Genomic DNA, 26926 nt, shown 5'->3' with positions numbered 1-26926 from the left:
CTGTTAATAAGTGATATTTCAGGCATGAGAAGTAAAAAGATCGAAAGAAACCAACATCACTCAGAGTTACAGAATGACCAAAGGCAGCCTCCACTCCCTAAGTGCCCTCAACTCTCAGCAGCAGTGAAATAAAGGAGCTTCTTAGCTCTCCTTGGCCCTCCCACTGTAATTAATCTGGACTACCAGAGCTCCAGTGAAGCTAATTAATAGTTATTAAGGAACATGGTTAATGACACTATGGGCATGCATCAACACAGACACCCCATTTGTAGCTTTGCCAGAAATAAAGCATTTTTATGACAGATAATTTGCAGACCCGATTTCTCACAACGTATTCCCTCCCTGAAGGGAATATCACAATGCCAGGCTGTCTGCACATACAGAAATATGCAGAGATATTTCATTTACCTGTGATTATTTACCAGTTACAGCTCCTAGAATTATAGCTGGAGCTAGGCTTAGCAAAACATAAAGGAAAAATTAAAATCCATCAGAGGAGCAAAATAATGGGGAAAAAACCAATGTTTCTTGAAAGCATTTTTTTTCTAAAATACCAAATATTTAATGCAAGTATCAAATTATATTTTACATTTTTATTTTCTCAACAGTATTTCCTTTTAGTTTACAGAATTCTTCAAGCCAAAAACTAGGATAGAATGGTTGGTTATCGCTGGAGATATGGGAAAGTTGGCAAAGGTATAAAAACTTCCCAACAACAGTTTCACATAAACAACTGTTAGGGTCCATCCCTGAACTACATCATTTCCAAAAGCAAAAAGTCAAAATATTTTATGTGAAGACGCTGCCAGAAGTGTAGCACTACATTTTTAATTCCATTTCTTTCTGTGAAAAACTTCTTGCATTTCGCTCTAAATTTATCTATTTTCTCCTCCCACCCCAAAACCTCAGCTTTTGGCAAGTGTAAAATCTGCCAGTATCTAACTAAGGGTTCACATCAATAGCACAAGATGGTTTTTGATATCCCTGTACATTATGTGAAATTTGTATGCATTTCCATATTTCTAATTATAACAACAGAGAAAATTAAATTTAGGAGAAAATTAAATTTAAGCAGATAAGTTCAAGACTTTGGATCTTCTACATACCCTACAAAACAAAAACAGTAAAAGCACATGTAAGGAATATATTTCCAAAAGTTATAATGCCAGAAGCTGTCGCTGTGTTTTGGTCTTCAAAACCCAAATCTTGACCCTCTGATGGAACCCTGAAGGAGGTACTCAATAGACTAGCCTGGATTATGGGAGGTGCCTACTTGAATATCCTTCCTACCACACTGTCATGAAGATTTTTTTTTAATCCAGCTTCAAAAATCCTAAATTTCAAATAAATTATAAAAAAAAGTATAGACATCATTGCCTAGTAAAAGTATTTGAAAACAAACTTTTATTATATCCCTGTCTCTGTCTTCATAAAAAAGCATAAGAACTTTAATTAATTTTTTTAATACAAAAACTAGAAACAGAAGACACTAAAAGTTTATAAAACGAACCCAAACAAGACAGACATACAAAGAAGCATGCTCAGGGACAGCATGATACAGATCATAATGCTCCCAGCACTGACTGTGTCACATCAAACTTGCACTGCTTAGCAGCAGGAATTATTTTAGAGTAATGGCAATGTGGTACACATTTTTCCATCATAGACAGAAAACTAGGGAGAATCAAACCAGAGGAAGAGGGAGAAAATACTTTCCCAGTAACTTTAATTTCCCATAGATCTTTTATAGCTACTGGATTCAATAAGCTGTTCCCTGCAGAAACAACACAAATCTTCAGAGAACTGGAAGACACAGAATAAATTTCACATAATGCAGCTACATGACAATGGCTGCATGGATCTGGAGTTGTTATTTTTCAGACCTTGAAAACAACCCTCATTTAATGGCGACAAACTCACTCCAGAACCACAACTAAGCTAAAAACATTACTCTGCAGATGCACAATGCCTTCAAATAGGCATTTTGACTAACAGAGACTCCAAATTAGCTTTCTTCAAGCCACTGGCATGCATAAAGCTCAACACTCACATGCAGAGAACCAAAGCATTTGAGTTAGGTAAGTTGAACCACAGCCAGCTCTGAATGTCCAAACTGCTGAGTTAATTCATCAACAAGCAACTACCAAGTACACAATTAAGAATAGAGCATTTGTTTGGCTTCCCATCTAAGGAAACTCATCCTACTTAACAAAATAATCACAAAGGTAGCAAACAAAATGTAAACTAAAGCTTTCTTCCTTTCCCTACAACAGAAGTTTGTTTCACCTATTGATGAGACCCTCACCCTCCCTAAGAGAAGGAACATCACACCAAGAAGACTCAAAAGTCCATCTTTGTCTACCCTGCTCAAGTGCCATGTTCATGAGCAAACTGGAGACTGACACTGCTGCTTTGCTACTCACCACTGTGGATTCAGGGTAAAAACTAATACTCATCATTCTTTCTGATTCAATATCGTAGAGTCTTGTCACCTCAATCCAGGAGAAAAATTGAGCATTTCAGTGTTTACCTATGGGATTCACACAGCCAAGTTAATATGAAATACTTCCCTCACTGCCTGGGCACTGCATTACCTTACTTCCCTAAAATAAAGTTCATTTGAAATGCCACTATTTTGCTACAGAAGGACAGATCCCAAAGTACTCACCACTGTGAATAGCCTGCAGAAAGGATGATTATTATTGCATACATTTCTGAAGAGCTTGTCTCTCCATTGTGTCTGCAGACAAGATATGCTGTTTAAAGACGAACAGTGGAAATGAAAGGGATGCCCAGTGGGAGGCAAGAGCCAAGCTGCAGCCCATGATGGAAGTGTTTTTATCACTGTAGTGCTTGTTGCTGCAAACAATGTAAGAATTCAGCATTCATTTGAAGTGTAGCCTTTAGAGCTACAGCTGTGCTAACGCACAGATGGGAAAAAAATATATCTTAAAGATGAGATGCATCATTTCTTTCACTTTAAATAGGAAATACAGCCTAGATAGAGAGAAAATGTGGATAGCAGGTACATAAAATCTGAAAGCATGATTGCTGTAATGAAGATGCCCATGCAGGGACTTTGAGATCTGGGTGGTCTGAGACAGTTTATATGGCTCCTGCTTTGCCTTGCCACATAAGCACATTTATGTGCATCCAGTTTGAGATGAAAATGGGCACAAAGGAAAAACAAAGGTGTGGGGAATGTGTCTTCCTCCTGGTGAAGTCCTCAGATTTCTTCTGAGTGAGGAACAAGGATATTCTACTGGTGCAAGGATCCCTTGCACATTGACTCCCCTCATTACTAAGCAATGTGAGGGTTTGTGTCCTTTTCCTTTTCACATAAGCTTTCTGAAAGTGCAACAGACATCCTACATCACACACATCTGATGACTGTGGCTGTCCTGGTAGGAGAAACAGAAGAGATTAGAGGTCCAAAAGTAAAGGCAGACAGGAAAAAAAGAAAGGGATAGGTGAGAAAAAACATCAGTAAAGCCTGGTGTGGTATGGCAGGAAAGAGATGAGCCTAAAAAGAAAGCACTTCATGATGCAGGAATGTGTGATGACAAGAATACGAGGGGGAAAAGAAACATCAGTACAGCTAAAAAGGGAATTTGTTTGTGATGCAGTGATTTACAGAATACAAAGCAAGTGTTCTGGGAAACTGCTGTTACCCACATGTTCAGAAATGGACAAAAATAGAAGATATTATATTTGTAAAGGAGCAAAAAACAATAACATGATGAAGAAATACATATACTTCGTTCCTAGGGCAGTAAAGCTGCAGAACATAATGAGATCTGATGGGAGATAAACTCAACCATCGGGGAAGCTGGAAATGCATTCTGGCAGCTATCAAAGATATGTAGCAAATGAAGATCAGTCTAAAAGGTAAACAGAAATGGTGCAGTCATTTATTTTCCTTTAGAAAATTACAGATACCAAGGCCAAACTCTACTTTGGCATATCACTCTGAGGGCAAATGTAAACCAAAGGGACAAGAGCAAGGACTGGGAAAGGTCACAGAAAAGAACTGAAAGGCTTGATGGACTTGGCCAGGGAGTTTTCATCAAATTACAGGATAGTGGCTCTCTCAAGACAAACAAAATAACAGCCTTTTATCAATATCATATCAATTCCTTCCATGCAAGAGCCTGCCACCTAGGTCATTTTATAAGTTTACCAAAGAAGGGCCTGTAGCTGATCCCTGGTAACTGAAGAAAAGCCAGAAAAAAAAAAATGGTAAGACCAAGGATGATTACTACGAAAGCCAAGAGTTATTTAAAATAAACACAATCCATATGAACTGATGTCCTGCTATTTTTTGTGATTAACCAACTAATTAAGTATTAGTGGTTGCTCTGCAGAAAAACACAAAGATGAAAATATTCTCTAAACAGGGAGTACTATTCAGCCTGGTAGCTGCAGATTTGACAAGACCTTGCCAGTTTTCTCACAAATCATGCTATTAACTTCTCTTTCAGCTTCAAAGTCTGACACCAGTATAGAAGGGACAGCTATGCTTAGGGAACTTTCAATACAAAACCATCAAAAGGCAATAAAAACAGCAATTTTAGAGACTTGCAAGTGGTGTGGCAGCCAACTCTCACCCCACCATCTGAACACACGTCCCTGGCGTCACACACTGCAACTCTGTTTCCTGACCTTTCATCCTAATACATATGGGGAAAAGAAAAGCACTTCAAGGCAAGATCTCTTGGAATAAAATGCTTAAGAGTGTGCTGAATATTCTAATCAGGACTTGTTAATTAATTCTCACAATGCTTGGTACAAGTAGGTAGAGCAGAAAGATTATATTATTAGAGAGCAGCCATATCAGAATCCATACAGCGATAGGCAATAAAATATTGCTGATTTACTGGAAAGGGACTAAATTTTTTTTTCAGATAAAGACTGAGACTTTTAAACTCCGATTTATAAGCCCAAAACGTATAAACATTCTGAAGAACCATTTACATGTACCTATCTGCCTTTTTAAAACATCTAGGCTATAAGAAATTTTGACATTGCTCGAATGACAAAGACTACATGTGAAACAAGTCAGTACTAGTATCACCTTGTCTTTCAGTGTTCATGTAAATCCCTCTTGATGAAAGCCATTTTTGAGTCCTTCACAGTGACACGCAGCTATTATATAAAGCACAAAGAAGGTTTATGTAAAGCTAAAAACTTAGTCTAACCCAAGTCCTCTCCATTGCTGTGCCATAGGCTATAGTTGGGGGTTTTTTAACTGATTTCAGTCATTAGGGGGTATATGAAAAAAAGAAAAATCCTCTACTGTGCAAAGCTTTTCCTTTTTACGAGATCTTTTGGCCCTGTGCAAGCAGTGATCTCCTTTTCTTTTAAAGTGTCTTTATGGAGACTCCAGGGAAGATTTCCTCTGGATAAGAAGACTTTGAGGGGCTGTAAGTCAGACACATGCTTTTGAGCCCTTCATGTCACCAGGGATCTGGGGAAGGAAAATTATCTCTCAAGGCACTTTCAAAAGGGAAATCCACAGTGCTGTCTCTAGAGCAGTTAACAGCTCCATCTCTAAAGCCTCCCATTAGAGGCAAGAATGACAGCTTCTCTCCTTCCTATGCTTTACAAGTGTTCCCTAATCAAACAGGGCAGGTACACAGCAACCTCCCTAGAGATTCTTACCATATTTGACACTTCCTTGTTTTATCCTGAGCCTCCAGCTAATTAGTAATTTTTGAACAGAAATTGTTCAGTATCAAAAAACGCAGGTTTTCAGAGGTAAACTCAACCACCAGAGCTATTTCTGAAGCATTTGGCTAAACAAATGGAAAGAACAAACGTACTTCCAATGGAAATATGCCTTCTTTCTGTTGCACCAAATCATCAGGAGCTTTACAGCAAGTTTACAGCCAGTTACCAGACATACATTGTTAGGCATGACAGAACTTCTTACTTTTCAAGTAGTGTTAAAGCTTGGGTAGAGTGAAAGGAGATATTAAGTGGAGGGTTCAGTGTTCTGTGGGAAATGGGGATGCTGAGACGGTCATGTAGGTACCCGACTGAAGAGTTCCAGTGCAATGCAAACACAAGGTTAAGTGCAGGAAGAGCTGCAGGGACCTTGACCCTCAGCAGCTGATGGCTGTGTCACCTCATCAAAAACCAGCCTGGCAGAGGCCTGGCTTACAAGGGAGAAACCAGAGTTCTCAAGAAAGTACTGTTAAAGGTTCCAGGGGGGCTGCAGTCAGCCTAACTGCAAGGATTTCACTCCTATAATGACTGACTGGGTTTGGCATAAAACAAGTATCTTATAGGAAATATGTACATCATCTTCCTAATGTTGAGCAGTATATTGTGTGTGTGTCTATATATATATATATGCAGACACACACACACATACTTATATATGTGAAAAGTGGGAAAAGCACAGGCCAACTAATTGGTTCAAATGCCAGATTTTGGGACTTGCTTGCCTCAGTTTGCAGCTTTCTCACTGAAGGTAAAAGGGAATTTTGCTCGCATACACAGACTTCAGTAACAAGTTCTGACAGAGAGACCAGATAATCAGTCATGAGCAATCCAACACATCCTGCTCCCTCATTAGACCAAGGAGTCCCAAGCACAGTTTGTGAGGTTCTTTCTGCAGCTGGCCCAGAGTCAGAGTGTGTATCGCCCATGGCTGTCTGTGTGCAAGGCTCAGCAGCTCCTGCCAGCTGCAAGGGCAGCAGATCCAGCCACACCACTCCTTCTGGTGCCGCCCTTCCCTTCTCCCTGACAGGGTGCCTGCACAGAAGCCACATCAGCAGCCCTAGGACAGCTCCAGGTGTGCCTCAGTGAGCCCTGGCACCAGTGACCATCAACGACAAGGACAGCAAAGCCTACCACAGCTCTCAGGCTGAAATAATTCCATTTGCTTCAAAGTCTTCTAAATTACAATAAGGCTTTGTTGTCAGATATCCAAGTACACTTATAGAATTAACAGTTCCCTGGAAACTTAGGGGTTTCTCCAAAATATTCTCATTATATGAAACAAAAGAAATTATAGAAGGCAGTGGTTCTGTGTGTCTACTGACACTGACCAAGACTGATTAGCTACCTAGTTTTCAGACCAAAAATATTCCTTACCACAAGAAGAATCAGTACTGACAGCAAGGGCTTCCTTGGATTTTGCTTAGGAGAATAAGCAGAGGTAACAGAAAACATCACTGTCACCAAAAAGTATACATTCTGAGGCAGGAATAATTTTTTAATAAGAAGTCTGTAACAGAAAAACTTCATTCTATTCAGCTTTCAAAATACCAAAGATGAAATAAGGGACTTTTCCAACCTCTCTTTCACAAATCTCATTGAATCAATTTTTTATAAACAGGGGGGTTAATTTTGTTTGCATTTCCTGTTTTACATTTTTCTCAGAAGTATGATAAAGGAGCAAAGTTGCTTATATGCCTTTTCAAAGAACTTTTTTGACATTTTGCCACTGAAAGTGCTCAAAAACTAATGATGGATCTCTAATCCACCATGGAATATGTTCTGTGCTACATATAACATTTTTTGTGTATTAAAAAAAGTAGGTTCAGAACTCTTCTGTATGACTTGCGCTACCCAGTAACAGCAGCTCCAGCTCTGCCCTATCTCCTGACATATTTGTTTCCAGATTCACTTCCTAAAGTTACAGTAAATTATTAAATGCAGTGTGGTGATTTTCTCTTGTTACAGTTTAAAGACATTTTAAAGATGGGATACCAAGTTTCACCTGCATGGCTGACATTAGGGCCTGGGAGACCCCTGCAGGGACTTCTCTGTTTTCCTTCTCCCATTGTCCATACTTCACTAGCTCTTCCTCATTTCTTAGCAATAGTTGGCTACAAGCTTGGAAAATCATCTGACATCAAATCAGACTCTCCTTGAAAGACCTAGATACTATCAACCCCAAATCTCTGAACTCCACAGATCAGACCCTGTAAAGCCTCCTTTTAGAAATTATTTGTCAATGACTAGTAAAACAGGCAATAAATTTTTAAAGCTATGTTATCTATAACTTTTACAGTCAGACATAATACCTACTTCAGTTACCATAAAAAGTGTTGCAACAGATGTTTTGGGGTTTAATGAAGACAGTCAAGCGAATTTATTGCGTATTTCTTGTAGAGCTGACAGAGCCATTTTGAACAAATAACTTCCCCCACTATAGTCTTTATTTTGTGCCTATATTGAACAGCATGTATCAGACTGCAGTTTTTCCTCTTAGAATGAAGCACTTCAAGTCTTTACAGGTCAGTCAAGCCTGCTGAGGCTCATGACTCAGCTGGAAGCAGTTAGTCCAGTGACAGAGCCTTGGTTGTCTCCAGCCAGCACAGCTGGGCACACTGTCACCTGTGAGATGAGCACTTGTATCTGAGTTAAAGGGGTGTAACTTTTCAGAAATACTTGCAAAAGACTTCAAGTGACTGCAATAAGCATAAGCAACAAACCAGTTGAGTTGTTCTCTTGTATAAGACACACACTCACTGAGGTTGAAGAGCCAAGCTAACCTGGAAAGAAAGAAGAAATGCATCCCCACAGGAGACTCCCATGACTGAGTCAAGCTCTGCTACAGACAGGGTAGAATTAACCCCAGGACTGGACGTGGTTCATGCTCACTGTACTCACACTGCCTCAGTCACAGATCAGGTCTAAACACATATGGGCCTGGAAAGCCCTTTTGTACACAAATTCTGAGCCTGCTTGTAAAAAGTTACAGTGATTTGCACTATTTAGAAACAAAGAGTTGCCATGAGGTTACGTGTGGTCTAAAACCTAAGCTCTAATATGGCTGAGAATCAAGCCTGGCAAAAGTTCACATCATTAGTGAAGGTTATAAAGTTATGCTTTCAAATCTCTGTGAACAAAAAGAAAGTTGTGGTTCTCAAACTAAACTTCTATGAACTGAAGAAAGCTGAAGAAACGTCTAATAAATTCAATAAATTAGAGCAGTAAAACAAATCAAATACAATGATTTATTTATACGTCTGAAAACAGTTAAATTCATCAAAATAATCACAGAGCTAATTCTCTCTATTATCTATTTTAAGCAAATGGTCTGAGTTTTTACAAAAGCAGCAAACTACTGTTTGCTATCAATGGCAACAAATATAATCAACTTCAAATGTTCGCATGCAAGATACAGAGGGAATTTGCTGCAATCGGTTCAAATGAGGCAGAGGGGGAGGAACATGCAGCTCCTATGATTTAGTGAGTCAGTGACAATAGAGACTGTGGTATTAAAAGTACTCAGCAACATTGTTGTACAAGAAAGGTCCCATTGTAGTATGCTGCATTAACAGCAGCAAATCCTTGAGAGTTTTCCAGGCCTTGTCAGCCCAGACTGCTTTGATGAATGATATAAACAGAAGATGAAATAATCACTCACTAGTTTACAAGCACTGAGTGCAGCTATTAAAGAATTCTAGTCTGCATTATGACAGTGGAACAGTCATGCTTGGCAAACAGGCCAGTATCTGAGCTTATAGTTGTCAGAACATCCTGAATTCTTATCTTTATTTTATATTTCTGAGGCTTATACCTCCAAAGACAGGGTTCTCCTCCTTCACATTGTATTTCCCTACAGAAAAAAGACTGCCAAACTCAAGGGGGTTGTTGCTCTGCTTATCAACTCCCAGATAAAAGCTTATCATTCAAGAACACCAGTCAATTATTCTAGTCTTTGTAGTCAGCTAATGATAAGAGAAATCCTCACTACCACAAAAAACTTAACAGATTATTATTTAATTTAAGGAAAATCAACATAAGCATGAAGTTAGTGACATTGAGCAGACTGTCATTTTATGGTTGGACGCAATAATCTTAAAGGTCTGTTTCAACCTAAATCCTTCTACAATTTTGTCTTTATGTTACATACCAGGGGGACAAACCTGGAAAGACCATTGGGATCACTGATTGCGATTCTCTGCAATCCCAGGAAAATATAATAAACAAGTCAGTAACACACAGGTCCTGAGAACAGCAAGGACTATTTCCTAAATCTTCTACAACTGGTTTCAAACTGTGGGTCACAGAACAAACCAGGCAATTAAGAAGAAAAAAAAAAAAAAAGAAACTGACAACTAACAACATCACCAAGTTTCAGTAGACTGAAATGATCAATAACCTCAGAAAGTTTTCCAGAGGTACAGAAATGGGAAAAGCTTGAAAATAACTGGCCTACAGCCAGGCCAAAGTCTACAGTAAGAGGCCAAAGGCCAGAACCACAACACAACTCAAGAGCAGAGCAGATGAAATTCCGGCTGCTGTACTGACCCCCAACAATATCAACTGTTCCATGTCAAACAGTTCAGAAAACTCTGAGAGATGGATCACATCCAACAGAGCACCGAGAGTGAAAATGAACTAAGCAGCTGTTCCCTACTTGTCTCACCGAGAAGAAAAATTTCTTCAGAAGTCCACACCTTGTTTAACCCACTTCTGATTTAAACAAGTGCTGCAGAGTAATAACAGAATTAAGCAAGAGGTGCACCAGGCTAATTTATCCAATATCTCATCACTTCCTCTCGTACTTCGGTGATCAAAGGATACCAGCAGTGAGAAGGCAGGAAAAGTAAATAAGGACTGAAGCTAAAGACCACCAAGCACCTTAAGCTATCTTTCAGGAGGAAGGTCCCTCTTTGGGCCCCTCTTGTGTCAGGAGCAGGCATGAAGTATCTGATAATGCTTTGTGGGCACTGGAAAGAGGAACTCCAATCCCAAGGAGACACACAGAGGTCACAAAGTTCTGTCTTCCTAACTGTGTTGTACAGATCAGAGCTTGGGAAAATTATTGGGACTCCCATTTCTCCTCACCTGACTGTTTTCATACACCAGCAACAAGAGTTAGAGGTAAAAATTCCACAATTTAAAACTTATTCCAGGATCAGCATCCAGAAAATCACTTGACCTTTCCCTGTATTGAAATAACTAATAGTCTCAACAAGTTTACTTTCTATATAAATACTTTTCTATAGAAAAAGAGATAAAATTAGTTTCCTGTAAAATCTCATCAAAAAGAGACTATAATTATGAGGAGAATGGCATAATACTTTTTTAAGCCATCTTGAGACAACCATCAATATACTTCAGAACATTTCATTGAATTTTATCAGCATTTAGGAAGGAAAAAGAATGCCTTGAGGCCAGCCCTGTCAGCAAATATTTCCCACCATTAACTTCAATCTCAGTATTATTTCAGATGACTGAATTGTAGACACAATTTTCTAAAGCCATGTGAACACTCTACTACATTGATGGCCAAACTTTTCCCACATGAACCATTATCTGCAAATATGGATACAAAGTACTTAGCAATCTTTTGGAAAGTTCACAGGCACACTTCATATTAACAACCTCTCATGAAGAAACTCACAGAACTTCGTAAAATTGGAATTTATGAGACCAAGATCAAACTACATCTTCATTTGTCTCTCTGTATGGTTTCATAAGGAAAATGATTTTGTAATACCTGGTAGAAAACTTTCTGACCAAAAGCTAAAAAAACCAATCTTTTTCTTTTTATATATGTAACATCACCAGAAATATTTTTTTAATTGCCAAGTTTACATATCTACAGACCTTTTTTGAGGAGAAATTTCATTTTCCCTCATGCATGTCTATCTGAGCTGTAGCCCAGCTTCCTCAGATAGCTTCCATCTTATCAACACTATCATAAGTTTTTCCTCAGTTCTCAAGCTACTTATTAACATTGCAACAACACACTAAATCTTGAAAATACACCTCTTAAAATTCTCAGTTTCAAAGTGCATTTGCCAAAGGCCCTAGGATATATGACTATTTCCCAGTTAATGTGATAATCTGACAAGATATTTTCAAATTATACATTCAAAGTAGCCCTGAAGAGATGGAGATATGACAGAACTTTTTAAATCTATATATTTATTTGTATTCCCCAAGTCTGGTTCACCTCACCAACAAAGTAGCTGGGTACAGATTTAAATGGCAAACAGATTAGAGCCCTCAATTTGCCTTAAGGGACTTCTCAGGGGCACTGGGGCCAGCAGAGCCTTTCCAACTGTTGCTGTGCTGTTTGGCAGTCAGAGAAACTCCTTCTATTTCTTCTCCAACCTCAGACAGAGCAATTTTACCTTATCAGTTCCCCTAACTGTCCCAGAAAGTGAACTGAGCAATCCAGGCTAACACCTTTTCCTGCCTGTCCCTTGATCCCCTCGTGACTGAGTTTAAGTTGAATTTTGCCAGGTAAAGTGTTGTGTGTATGTAAGATACATATTTTTCTCCAGGGCCTTGTTCAGTAGTTTTCTGGGCTCCTCTGCTGCATTTCACAGTGTATGAATTTTACAGGTAACTTACACTCCATGCACAGGTTTTATACAGAGGTAAACTACACCCCTGGGCAATTTAGCAATACTATTTCTGGAAGGAAAAAAAAAATCAGAAACAAAAACAAAAAACCCCACAACTTTCTACATTGTAAGTCTGTCACAAATTACAGACTATAAGTTTTTCTCCCCTGCAAGCCCAAAAGAATGCATCATTTTAAAGCACATTTTCTCCAGCTTATTCATTTATTCTTCTGAGAAAATACATTTCAGAACCAAAACATGAAAACATGACACACATCCTGCTCCAAGCCTTCCTCTTACAGCATCCTTTAGATGTGCCACTTCTACTGACTCAACACAACCACCCACACTTCTCAAGGCAGGAGACGACTCCAGATTACAAACAGTCTCCCTGCAGGCCAGCAACAACAAAGACCAGTTATCAGCATTACCAAAATCCACTTTAGAGCCTCAGTGCCACCATGAATGCAGGACATGAACTCCCATCTTTGAGCAACAAGATATTTCTTGCATACCCACCAAGTATTTTCTTCATGTTGAGCTGCACAAAGTGCAACGCCTCTTTGAATGTAATTAACACAAGAAAGAAAACACAAACACCTTGAAATTATGACAATGCATAATCTGCCTCATGTTCACAAAAGTTTTAGGAAGTGCTTTTTGACCAAACTACCATTTCAGTCTGACTCCATTTAGGTACTAGCATTGCCAGAATGCCCTATAGCAAATACAACTGACCACTGCTATAATTTCTTTTTTACATTCCTGATATAATGCCATTCTGTAGAGCTATAGAGATGCCTTGAGGTAGCAGCTCTGGCTTCTTGTCCCTGTGTGTTCTCCATTTCCTTATAATGGAAAGGTTAAAAGTTAAAATCTAAAATAAAAATATTTTAAAAGAGAGGAAGATTACCCTTCATATTAGTGAAAGCAGGATGAGAGGCTTAATTCTGTAATGCCAGGCTCACTGCAGCAGGTAACACAGAGGAAGCTACATGAAACTTAGAGGTTTCACTTGTTGGTCACTGAAAGGCACTAAGTCTTCCAGAGACACTTTTCATTTCCATAATGCAATCCCACTTCTTGTAATGTAAGTGAAAAAGACAAAACCTTAGTTTTGTCATGCAGATACAGTAAGCATTTACAAACCTTAGCATATACCCTGACAAAGCATCTGTGTACTGCTGCCAACAGATGTCATCACGATGATTAAAATGCAGTGGAAATAAAATAATCCAGTAAATCAGGAAAAGCGTGTTCATAAATTCTATTGCATTGAGCAGTGGCAGGGAAGAGGGAAGTGTGGGGGGAGCACCATGCTGCCAAACAAGAGAGGACAGGTAAAAAAGACATCAGAATTTGAAGAGAAAATTTACATTTACAGACCTCACCAGCAGGTAGAATGATGGACCTGCTGTTCATACAAAATGGGGCATGGCTGAAAGTGATGAAGTGGCTCTGGAAAGTGCAATCACAGGCAGGAAAGTCTCCTCAGTTAGATGCTTTTGAGAAACTGGAGTTTTAGTTAAGAACTCCAGGCATAAAGATACCAGCTGCAACTCTACAGTCCCTGACTTGGCAATAAAACACTAAGAAACCAAATGGACGACAGAGAGAAACACCTCCTGAGAAAAATGCTGGGTTACTGAAAAACAGTCTACTCAAAGACAGTAAAGACAGTAGTAAGTCTGCTCAAAGACACTTTTGAGAACTAGGCTTGCGGATTTGATTCTAAAAGAATCAGGTATCACTAATTACATTGCCCAGAGGACTCTCAGTTTCATCTGATGTCACATTATATTTCAAAACAGCAGTGTAAAAGCAAAGAGGATACACCATGGTCACAAAAGTGTAAACTGCCCTCAACACATAACAAAGCATTAAGCCTTTAGAAATAGGGTTTTTTAAAGGAGAAAAAAAAAGTTATGTAGTCCTGCAACATGAGATTACTTTTCATGTGGACTGCACAATGCTTTAACCCAGATATGGGCACGCTCCTGTCCAGCTGTCCTGGGCAAGTGGCTTTCTACAAGCTGAGGTTTGTCAACCTCAACTTCGGCTACACTGTAGCTTTCCCCATTTCATCCTGTAGCAAAAATTCCTTTTCTCCTGTTGGAAAGTCAAATGCCTTGCACAGGCTGATTATTTGCAAAATGACTACTGATCTAAGATGTGGCACCCTTGCCCTTCTCCAGTTTCTTTAAAAACCAGACCCATACTGTGCAAACAGCTTGCTCAGACTAGGGGAGGAACAAGCTTTTCCTATTTCTGTTTGGGTCACTAAATCCTACCTATATCAAACACACTTTTACTTCCACAATAACTGATGAACCACAGCACGAAAGCAAGCTGAAGGGAAAGAAAAAAAAAAGAGAAAGTTTCACTAAAAAAAAATCAAAACATAAAGCAGATAATTGGGTTGCTCCCTTTTATTTTTTGTGCACTTCAACACCCTAGCCCTCTCTGGTTTGACCCTTGAAGACATCACATCCTAAGTTCTTTTTCTCTAAACTTCTCAGATAACTTTTCTCATTCCAAAAATATTTTCAAGTAGGACAGAAAATGGGAAAATCATCAGTCATTTCAATTAGAATGCAGCTAATATTTTACACAAGACAATGCTCAATTTACATCAGAGTTTACTTGGAAGTTATGAAGCATTTTTTAAATCAATGAAAAATTTAATTTAAACAAATTGTTTTAAAATAAAGGATTTGCAAATACACAAAGATGCTGAGAGACTCTCAGTATAAGCCTACTCCTCCTTCCACCATCCCAAGTTTTACCTCTAGGAGCAGAGAGGTTAAGAAGACAAAGGGCTATGGAAATGCTCTAGATCATTACACCATTTCTCTATTGGAAGTATTATCAAGCAGCAAATAATTGGTGTTTCCTAAGTATCACGTAATGGCATAAATAGGGTCATTTACCCACTGACAAAGACAATTCTCATTAACTTTACAAACATTCAGTTCTATGGAAAATCCTTTTGTTCAATTTCTAAATAAGAACAAACCAGACTGTCAATGAGATTTTGAGGACATGGAAAGCATTCCATCAGCAATGTTACTAGTTAAAATCTCTAAGACTCAGATAAGTAAATTAAAAAGCAGAGAATAAAATTACTAGACTGAGGAATAGAATACTTAATGAGTCCCTGGCCCCACTGGGACTTTTTGGCTTGAGATTCATGTGTTTATATGAGAGAAATTAATTTCTTAGATATTATTCTATTGACTATATGGGGGAGAAATTGTTTTCTTACTGTCCTTTTACTCCCTCTATGAAAGGTTGCTAAGGGAATAGTTCTCAGTAAGGTCAAGCAGCAGAAACCCTGCTGTGTGTTTTAATGCAGCCAAACAACACTTGAAATTAATGCCTCTTGGTTCTTTCTACCTTTAAGGACTGGCTGTTAGTGCTTTCCAGTATTCTTACTGCATATATGAATATGTAATAGGCAGAAGAGAGAAAATGGACAGGCACAGCAGGGTCAGAATGAAGGAACTTCACAAAAGCTGTGCTAGTGCAGACAGCTTCTTCCTGATAAGGCAAAATTTTCAGATTATAAAAAGCATTCCAAACCCACAAACCCAAACCCTTTTTCAAACACAGCAATCAAGTCTCCAAATTATAATTAAATGCAAGCTATTAGGAAAAACATAAAAGAAAGCCTTTCAACATAGTTCTCATTTCAGATATTTATTGCCTGAAAGTTGTGTAAATGAAAGAAAACCTGGCATATTAGCATATCATTATTAACTGCCTTTGAAATTATTACAGATGTACATATGATATAAAATGAGTATCTCAAAATGTTCTATACTACTTAACAATCTCACTTCCATTTCCTTGACAAGATTCCTAATATGAAAAGAGCTGCACTAAGAATGAGCATCAGCTGCTCTCGTTCCTCAGTGAAGAGTGAAATGGAAAGGATTCTCAGGATGACACCAATGATTTCGACCTCAGACCCAACAGTTCTGTGTAAGGAAGTCTCATATGTGCCCTGTGCATAAAACATGTCATTCCTCACCCTGAAACCTGACCACTTTCAACAGATTTGCAAATGGAAAAGACCCACAGCATTTCCATGTGTAAGAAAAATCACTGCAAGTAGTATGACATCAAAATAAAAGAAGTGCCAAAATGTGAAATTGAACATGTAAACCATTTTTAAAATCCTCAACTCAAATACTTGAAAATTATGGAAAAATGTCTTGCCAAGAAAAAAAAAAAAAGACCTGTGAATCAATTTTATTCTAGCAGGTCACTTCCAGAAAAACACACACATTTGCTGGTTAAAAAAAAAAAAGGTATATTTCCTACAATTACAAGACTCACACAGCAGCATGATTCCAACAATCTAAGTAATATTTTTTCTGAGGGGCAAGTTGAAAAAACACCTCTAAGCACAAAAGCACAAGTTGACAGCGACAAATAAAGACACAGCAGGAATTCCCCTCAGAGGAAATTTATTATGAATAAAAGTATGAGAAACATTTTGATTTTTGCCTAAAAAGACTGGCTGCTCTGAAAGGACAAAAAGTAAAATCTGAAGTAACTGTTTCAGCTACAGTCTTGGTGTGCTATAGTCTTACAGCTGGGCACTATTATAGCTGTATAACTTGGCTTTGAGGCTTTGTTTTGTTTTCCTTCCAGTAAACAACTGTGGTAAGCCACAAACAGTTTTAATAAATATGACATCCCTTCTATTCAAAGAACGTGCAGCTTTAACTACTTTCACTGTATGGCTCAACCTCAGCATGATAAATCACATCAAAATATTAAATTCATCTCATTCAGCAAGTATAAAGACATAATTTAAAATGTAATACTTAGATAGTCAATCCCCTAATCATCTGTAGCTAGAAGACTGAACACAGAAAGGCTCAAGGCATATTCCCTGCTGGACACATTACAGTAAGTCTAGCAATTAAATTATTTGTACAGAGTATATGGGCAAGCATGTATATGCATATATCCAGATTGTATTTCACAGTTCAGGATCCTGTTCTTGAGCCATTATTTTAACTAGATCAGGCTGAGGAGGTTTTGTGTACTCATTTCACTTTTACAGATCCTCCTCCACATTAATGACTGAGAACAGCTGCCACAGGCAAACAAAGTGCTCAGAAAATTATTTTCTCTAAAAATAATAAATAAGCAAAACACAAAGAAAATCTTTAACCCTGAAACACGTTCCCTAACATTTTTATGAACACTGCTTATTCCTGATCTTTTGGGATAATTTCTAGTACACCAGTTAACGAGTAGCCTATTTTCCATAATGAAATCCCAGAATAAGAAACCCAACTGCAGCTCCTTGGTAAATGAGCAGGATCAGCAGCAGGATCAGTGGGAAAGACCATTACATACTGAAAAAGCACTGTAGCCTAACCTGCAGCTAATTTTCTATATGAGACCTTCAAAATAGATGGGTCACCCACACCTTACATGGAAATAAAAGTATTAGCAAGTCTGCAATTAGAAGAAAGAAGAAATGCACTTAACCTTCTCTGCAGATGGAGGAAATAAAATCCTCTTTCAAACCTCTTTTAAAAGTCTTTTAACTGCAAAGCATGAAAATAATAAGGCATACCCTGTCATCCTACAGCAGGCAGGGACTGAGATGCCTCTTGTGGCCTCCTCTCCACCCCCAGACTCCACCAAGCTGGGGCAGGACTGGTGCTCCAATCAGGTCCCATCTACACTGCAGGCACACTTTCTTTTCCACAGAAAGCCTCTTGCTCCCTGGGGATGCTCAGCCGTGACACATCCTTGTTCCCCTGAGTGCCTGCAGCAGGGCTGTGTGACACTGTGTCACACCAAGCTCTGGGCAGCCCAGCCCCAGCATGAACTGACAGGAGCCTCTGCAAAGGAAAGCACATGGCTGGGGTGGAACTAACCCTGGTACAGCCTGTAAAAACACCCAAACTGCACCAGGGGCGTGCTGGAGTGGGAGTCCTCCCAGAAGTACCAAATACTCTGCACCCACAGTTGAACTGTGACCAGAACAGAACAGCTGTTGGCTACCAAGTAACAAACAGCAAGAGGGATGACCCAACAAAACAAAAGGGGATATAGATATTGGCCCATAGAGCGTAGCCTGCCTTCATCCTCAGCACCAAAGGGACTCCCTCATGGGCAATCAGCTTCCTTCCTATGCACGTCCCTGCTTTCAACATATCAACAGCACAAGAATATCAGGAGATGGACATTTTAATTAGCTGTTTTCGTTAGCTCTGAAAACACTCTTGCTTATATTACACTAAGAAATACAACTGTAGAGCATAAAAACACAAGCACAATGAGATGACAGCGTCACAGATATCTTCACTGTGGCAGTCCTTAACAAGTCAAGGTCTGACCTCAGAGGGCCCAAGGAGGTAAAACTGTTAAACCCATTCACCCCACTGAGCAACAGCTTTTAAATGCAGAGAAACAGCATAAAAAAAGGTGTCATTGCACAGCAAGGCCTCTCTGACCACAGGTGGGACCCCCGACCTACACTTTCTGGTTGGCTTCTAGAACTGCTGAAAGTTGGTATTAAACTGAGGAAAAAGGTATGTAACAGTATTTGCTTTCCAGAGAGTTAGGAGTGCACCTGTCAAAACTTCCAAACAAGAGCTTGCACCCCAATGAAAAGAGTCTGAAATCTGTGTTCAAGCTTGGAAGAAGAGTAGATAAAGGTAAAGTTATTTGACAGTGAAAGACTCAAGAGAAAACACTGGAGAAAAACTGACAGTACATCGATATAAACCAATCCTTTGCAATTCTGGCAGATGAGATTTTTTTCTAATGCTTTACTTTAAAAATCTAGGTACAGCCTATAGGTCCTACCTATGCACCCAATTCCCCGAGCCAGAGCGGTCAAATCAATTAATTTTTGGGGTTTGGGGTTATTTTTTTTTAATTAAAAAAAATACATAATGATAATTATAAAAACCCTATTAATTTGTACGTGCAGTATTTCACAAATAAATGTAAACAGCAATGGAGCTGCTGAATCTGGTTCTCCAGATCTGTATTTCATCTTATTTGATCAGCTTACACCTTCCCAACAAATAAAACTGTAGACAGCAACTGTGGTTGTAACATTAAATATATGTGCTGAGACAAGAGAGATCAAGAGCCATGTGCTGATCTATTCTCCCTGAGATCCAGTGACGTGATGTGTGGGAATGGCTCAAAGCTGTGTCATGGGAGCTTTCAACTGGACACAAGGAAACATTTCCTTACTGCAAGGGTGGCCAGACACTGGAACAGCCTTTCCAGAGAGGTGCTCAATGCCACAAGCCTGTCAGTGGTTGAGGGATTTGGACATTGCTCTTAACAACACGCCTGAACTTTTGGTCTGCCTTGAATTATTCAGGCAGCTAGACTAGATATTGTTGTAGGTCACTTCCAATGGTCTATTCTGTCTATTCTATTTTATGTCAAGTATATATCATTACCAAGTGCTACAGACTATGATAACAGATCACATTCACTCAATGGTATACAGCACAGACACCCAAAAACTCAGCAGCTCTGAGTTGCTCTGAAACCACAGCACTGTGTATGGGACTGACAATAAATCCATTTATGGAACACCATTCTTGCACTCAAATCACATTTTGATTTTCCAAATTTGTTCTGGTTTCCTGAACTGACAGCATTTTAACAACAACAAGCACACATACAAGGCGTCTCAAATTAGAAACAATTCATTTGAAATTGCTATGCAGAGAGAACAGCAAGTTTCAGCTCCAGGAAAGCTCCATAGATGTGTAAGCATCATCCACTGAGAAAAAGGGGTTTAAAGTTTTGCAGTTTCTGACTAACAAGTTCCTTTGGATCCTTTCTCCTAAGGGTGCTACGAATGGCAAGTATTAGCTTTCTCATGTCCCAGTTTTGACCTACAGCTAACTATGAAAGCAGCAATGCTTTGAAAACACCATTTTAAAAACTTGCAGGTCAGTTTTGTTTGGGTTTTTTAGTCTAAACATGCCATCAAATTTTCAAGCCCATCCACAAACCTGTTTGCCATCTGTACATCATGCACACAGTCCCTTCTGAGCACCAATGACAGGCTCAGAAATCTCAATTTGAACAGAAAGCTTAAAAAGTAGCTTTGAGCCTATTTGAATCCTTGAATCACAAAAAGGTTACTACAGCACTAGTTTAAATAGAGGCCACACAAAAACCAGCTCACACTGCAATCACTTAACTGAAACTGAGCACATAACTCTTTTGGAAGCAAGAATCTAGTTTAACTTTACGTTTGTGGTTTGAGCTTATTTCTCTAAATCACATGAAAAGAACAATGATTCCCCATGTATATTTCCTCCCGTAACAGTCAGTGAAAAACAATTTTTCCCTCAAGTAATTGCCACATACATAAAAGCAATATTCTACCAAATGCAACGACTGCTTGCAAGGGCAGACAAAACAAGGCCTATTTTATGCATACACCAGGGTCTGTTCATTCTTTACTGTTTCATCCCTTGCCACTGGAGTGCCTTTCACCCATGTGCTGCACTTTGTTTATAGAATGAGCTTGATGGGACCAAAACAATCTCATTACTCATCAGCACAACAGGATCTTGTTTATGCAATACACATTGAAATGAAAGACAAAGAAGGAAACAAAATTTATACTTTTTGTTAATTGTAGTTCTCTGGTACCTGACACACCGTTAACATGAGTGTCCACCAAGTCTTTGAAGAAAAAGTATCTCAATTTTATTTACCGATTTCAGTCACCAGAGACTATCACTATAGCTCCCTTATCTCACTATAGCAAAGTCCCTAGAGTTTTTTTTTTATTTTTCCCCAAAATCTAGCAATACATCTCAGCACATCCAGCACTGAAAACTACTCTTTTGTTTGGCCTTTAGTTCTGTGAATGCATTGCTCCTCTAAGAAAACCCTGCTGGTACTACTCTTCTGTGCTTCCTACTCATGCAGATGTTCTCCAACTGCACAGTAAATGCCAGGACAAACACATGCTAGAACTATCTCTGTCAGTAATTAAAGTTTCATCATTGTGTAATAGACATTGTTATGTGGAATGATGACTTTCTGTAATTCTACCAGCACAATATCATTGAAATAAAGTTCTCTCTTTAAAGTTGTCTTTTAAAAGGACTTAAGGATAACTTACAATGTCATCTTACAGGACTGTGCAAAAGACACTTCAAATAAAAACAGTATTTGATTGGTTTCCTTGCATGAACTATTCTGGTGGTGATAGACAATGGTCTATTTTTATTCCAAACTGGTTTTCACTTGTAAAAAAAGTTCCATCCCTGTGAAGCTAAGGTTTGCAACATTGATTTCCATGCCACTGCTTGGGAAGATGCTGCAGAAGAATAATGTGGATGTCAGGGCGTTTTATGTAGTGGCAGGAAGATTCTGTGAGCAGTCTGGGCAGCAGATTTGCTCCAGGTTGTTCTGACTACTACACGCAGTATTTTGCTAAAATGAGCAGGATATCCAAACAGTGAGATACAATGAGATTTTGAATAATCAGAACAACATCAAGTAACACTGGTCAATGAGACACTGCTCAGTAAGAACAGACCAGCAACTTGCACGCCCCATGGATTACTCTGCCCACATGGATGACAATTTCAAAGGTAGGAAATTAAACCTGAAAAAAAAAAAAAAAAAAAAAAAAACAAACAAAAGACCTGACCTGAACCAACAAAGCAAGCCAGGAAAGTGAGCAGAGTCAGACATTTTTCTTAGGCCTCCCACTGTGGCAAGCTTTTACTTGCATAAAGGATCATTCCACAATACTCCCAAAAGAAAACACCTTGATGTGCCTTATTGAAGCAGTGATAGAGAACAAGTTCTTTTTGGAATAGTGAAGAATCATCAACTACTTAATTCTCCAGCGTGCTATCAGTTCATCAAAGCACAATTCAAACTACAATGGGCAGTGAAAGAGCATCTTGGAAGGGACAGTAGAAAACATCTTTATTTACATATATTCAGGTAGCACAAAGCACCTGTAACAAAATGGCTGAAAATCTGACCAGGCCCTTTTCTGTGGATGCAGCATGGAAACTCAACAAAGATAATTTATTTTTATTGTAGTCCTCATAAATGTAACCCCAACCTTTGAGGTTAGCAAATAACTCAATTTTTAAAAAGTATTACTAGACCAAGAAGAATCCTCCACGAGGTCATGCTTTCCTGCTTTTAACAAAACTGTGCAAAGGGACCCCATCCACCAGACTGCCAGCTCAGATCGCCGGGCATTCAAAATGGTTTCATACAGTTTTACTTCTGAGAAGAGACATTGTTGAAAGCTATTGTTCAGCCAGCCAACTACTGTCACTTCCATGAATATGAATAAGCTCCAATATAGGACACTGAGTTTTCGCAAATGTAAGAAGATCCAATTGTTCAGTTATTCTTTGCCAATAAATCAACCCACCAGTATTTAGAGATTTTTGGTTTCCTCTGGTGTTTGAATATGTGGGTGAAGTTTTGCTTTCAAGTCCTCTTCTTCCCATTTTAATAAAGATTTTTTTTCATAGCACCTTGCTAAGTTTTCAGAGCAGCTGAAGGAATCTTACTGTCAGTAGGATGAGGCCCTTGGAAATAGATATATTGCTGTTTCTCTGGATAATATTAACTAGCACCTACTCTGAGGAAAAGAGCGAGCATAAGAAATTGCTCAGAGTTCATGAAAATTAACATTTGGTATAATTTTGTAGCCATAATTTACATGTACACAATTTAGACATAAATACATATGGATTAATGCAAATCTTCATACCGGGAAAGATTCGCTCTGCTCTGTAAAACTAAGGGTAAGGCTGGTGATGAATCATTTTTTAAATATTCTAGTCTGGGTATATAAATAGCTTTCTGTTTCTAGAATAATTACTACTGAAAAATACAGCTTCTTAAATAACCTAGGCCATAATTAACCTTCGCTTCATTAAATTACAAATAATATCTTTTTAAAGTCTTATTTGTAAAGGCAAGCTGATTAATTTAAACGTTTCCCTTTTGCAAAAAAAAAAAAAAAAAAAAAAAAAAAAAAGAGAAAAATTTAAAATCTAATTGGAATTATTTACCAATGGAGCTACTTTTCAGCTCTTGCAAACTCTGGGAAGGCTTTCAGCCGGCTCCCTCACCCCCTGCCCGGCCCCCCGAGGGAGCTCCATGCTCACACTGCCGCCCCGGCCCTGCCTCCCTGGATGCTCGGGGAGAGATGCCGGTGTGTGCCCGCACCTTCCGCGGCCGCTCCGGCCGGAGTCAGACCCCTTGGCCGGCCCCTCGGTGCCGCATCACCGCCTCCCTCCCTGCGGGCGGGACCCTTCCCGTGCCCGGTCCCAACGCGTGGCCGCGCTGGCAGCACGGGGACAGCGGTGCGACGTGGCCCTGCCTGCCCTCGGCAGTGGGGAGCCAGGATCGCTGCCCAGCCCTGCCCGGCCGTCCCTGCGCAGCGCGGCTGCCGCCCCGGCCCAGGCACCCTGCGCGCACGGCCGGGCTGGGCTGGGCTGGGCACGGCGCCGCCGCCGCACCGCGCCGTCCCTCCCCTTTCCTTGTAAGACAGCGCCAACCCCCGACCGAAGAAAAGTTTCCAGCCGAGCGCCAGGGCAGGTCCGGGCTGTCACCGGCGGCCCCTCCCCGCCGATGGGACGATCCTCCCTCAGCCCCGTCCCGTCCGCGTACCCAAGCCCCCCGCGCCGTGGGTGCCGCCCGAGGCGCTCACCTTCCTGCACCGCATGGAAGGGATTGTTGGCCTCTATGAGCTTGATGGAGTAAGTGATTTTCTCGCTCTGGAGGATGTCGTCATTGAGGTTCAGATCCGACACCGCCTGCTTGAACACTTCATCGTCCTTGGCAGCATTGCCTTCGAAAATGGCACCTGAGGGGAGGAAGGCGGCAGAGGGTGAGGAGGGCTTGCCCAGGACCCCCACTCCCCTCTGGGCAGTGCAGGGCTCAAGCCGGCTCGCACGGCACCGGGTGGGGCCGGGCCACACACGTGGGCGGCCTCGTCCCGGGCACGGGGCAGCGCAGCGTTCCTCCCGGTCACTTCTGCTCCACGGCAAATTACGGAGCCCTGAACCAAGCACGGCGGGGTGATGGACTTGCTCCACCAGTGACGGGAAAGGGAGCAGGCTTGGAAACTCCACCAACTTTTTGCTCGCTGCTTGCCTGTCCCTGGGATGCTGCCTTTCCGGCCGCGGTTTTATTGAGGCTTAGAAGCACACACGAACGTGAAGCCGGGATTTGTGTCCAGTAACCTGGAAGCTTTAATTTCACTGTCCTGTTTATGCAGTTAACGTGAAAACATCTGGCGATGTGTGTTACATAAAATCCCTCTCCGCGGAGCGTGTGTGTGCCCACGCCAGGCTTACTGCCCTGCTCTACGCGGCGCTGGGAGATCTTTAGAGCTGGCAACAAAACAAGCAAAAAACATTATTCCCCAGCCTGGAAAAGTCCTGCTGATTCACACCGTGCGTGCCTGTGGCTTGAGCCTCCGTGCACTGCCCGTGTGCGTCCCAGCTCTGCACACAGCAGCTCCCCGCTCCTGCCCAGCACTTAGTTAGCAAACACCACTCCGGCTGAAGTTCGTGCGGGGAGAAGCCGAGGTGACACGGTCCACGCGCAAGAGAAGCAGGGCTGAGAGAGAGACCCGTGGAGGTTCCTTCACCCACCCTTCTACCCCAGCCCTGCCGCCTCCCTTCCTCCCCGCGGCGCTGGCCCCGGTGCCGTGGGGGTCCTGCCCCTGCTTAGGAGTCCTCCGCTGCGGTCAGGGCTGACCCCGTCTCCTTAATGGCTCCGCAATGCTGTTTGCCTTGGCTGCGCCCCCAGGCTCTGGAGGCGAGCGCCGACGACCGGAGCCTCCTTCCCACCGGCCCCGGAGCCGTCCGTGCCGGGAAACTTGTTACAGGGCCGGTCCCCTTCTCCCCTTCCCTGCCTCGGGTCCACACGGGACTTTCTTCCCGTATCCGTGGAGCCTCTCCTCGCCAGGATGGCTCCTACCCCGGCCCCCTCCTTCTTCTGATCTCCCATCCTCCCCGAAAGACTGGTGGGAATTACTGCTTTTCATTTCCCGGACATACTCCCGTTTCCTCCTCTATCATCCTCTACAAGTGATTCTCTCCCCCCTCTCCGCCCCTAAACATCCTCATTTTCGTTCCTGCTGGTACCTTTCAACACCAGCCAAAAGGTGACTGCAGAGCCTCGCTTTTGCTTGCCAGGCTTCCCGCGGACATCACCGTGCCTTGCTCCCAGAAGCCATAAAAGTTCACATCAGCCTTTCCTTTGCCTCTTATTCATCCCTCTCTTCCTCCCACTGATCCAGCCTTCTTGCTGCCCAGGGGCTTTAATGAGATCTTATTCAAACCACAACAGTTGCGCGCATAGACACACACACACGCACACACACAGAGCCGCTGCAAAGCTCGCCTTTCTAACCCCTTCCCAGCCAAGTTCCCCCCTCCGCCCCCCGCATTCCGCCTTGGCTGACACCTGCTACGGCAGGGGATGGAAACCAGGGGATTATCTCCCCGAAAGTTTTCCCTGCGAGCACGTTCAGATTATGCTCGGGTGATGGGGGCGGTTGTTTGTTTTCGGTGGCGAGGAGGCGGGGGGTGGGGGGGAAGAAAGCCTTTCCACGCAAACAGGTCCAAGCACAGACTCCCCAGCCACATGGGAGACCGCAGCGGCGGCCCCGGCGGGTCCCCTGCCCGGCGCACAGGCGGCATTTCGGCCCTAACTTTACAACCGCGGGCAGAATACAGCTGCCTTCCTCGCATCCGTCCTCCTGTCTCTCCGCGGAGTTGGGTTCCACCGCTGCCAGTGACATTATCGCGGCTAAACGAGACGCTTCCTTTATATATTTATTTATCTACCGCGTCCCTCTCCAACCCCCCCGCTCCCTCTCTTACCAATGTGGATGATGGAGTCCGCCCGCACCGAAACGCACTGAAATATCCAGGGGAAAAGCCAGAGCATCAACACTTCCATTTCCAGCCTCTCGCACAGCACATCAGCCCGGGTTTGGTGGAGAGACAGGGGGAAAGAAAAAAAAAAAAGGCGCAAGGGCAGGTGGACCAAGGCAGCGGGCGCGGGGGGGAGATGCCCAGGCACCCCCCTCTTAGAAAAAAATCCCAAAATCCCCCAGCACCCCAAGAATTATCCAAGATTGAGGAAAACGGGTGATGGGGGAGGAAAAAATTAAAAAAAAAAAAAAAAACAAAAAAAAAACCAAAAAAAAAAACGGGGTTAGAAAATCACGGAGGTAGATCCCGGGTTGGCAGGCGGCGCGGCGGAGCCTCCAGCGCTCGGTGTGTGCCGGGGCGCCGGCAGACCGCGAACTGCGGAGCGGCCCCCCCGCCGCCGCCGCCCGCCCCTCGCGCCACGTGACTGCGGAGCCTCGGCGCTCGGTGCCGCCGGGGCACGGCGCGGCGGGCGGGCAGCGGGGCGCACGGGCCGCGCCGGGCGAGCGCGCAGCGCTGCGGGGAGCGCTCAGCCGGGCAGCTGCCCGCGATCGAGGAGATTTACTAAATATATATATCTTTATCTATAATGTATGTCACCCGAGGAAAGGGGTAGGGAAAGGATGCTCCAAGCGCAGGGATGCGAGGCGG

The 26926-nt window shown here is 41.8% G+C and overlaps 1 protein-coding gene across 1 annotated transcript in view; it reads right to left on the bottom strand.

Annotated features, from left to right (window-relative positions):
• GRID1 (glutamate ionotropic receptor delta type subunit 1) overlaps window positions 1–26450 on the bottom strand; it is a 480002-nt gene extending 453552 nt beyond the window's left edge. Inside the window, exons 1-2 of the mRNA XM_059477042.1 lie at window positions 26225–26450; window positions 24040–24195 (exon numbers count right to left, since the gene is read on the bottom strand). Coding sequence (XP_059333025.1) covers window positions 24040–24195; window positions 26225–26303 — 235 coding nt within the window. The 5' untranslated portion in view covers window positions 26304–26450. The remainder of the gene's footprint in view (window positions 1–24039; window positions 24196–26224) is intronic.
• Between the last annotated feature and the right edge of the window lie 476 nt (window positions 26451–26926).

This window comes from Ammospiza nelsoni, chromosome 8 (assembly GCF_027579445.1).
Source record: "Ammospiza nelsoni isolate bAmmNel1 chromosome 8, bAmmNel1.pri, whole genome shotgun sequence".
Taxonomy (NCBI): domain Eukaryota; kingdom Metazoa; phylum Chordata; class Aves; order Passeriformes; family Passerellidae; genus Ammospiza; species Ammospiza nelsoni.
The sequence above is the reverse complement of the archived record's forward strand: the minus strand, read 5'-3'. Positions and strand labels throughout refer to the sequence as shown.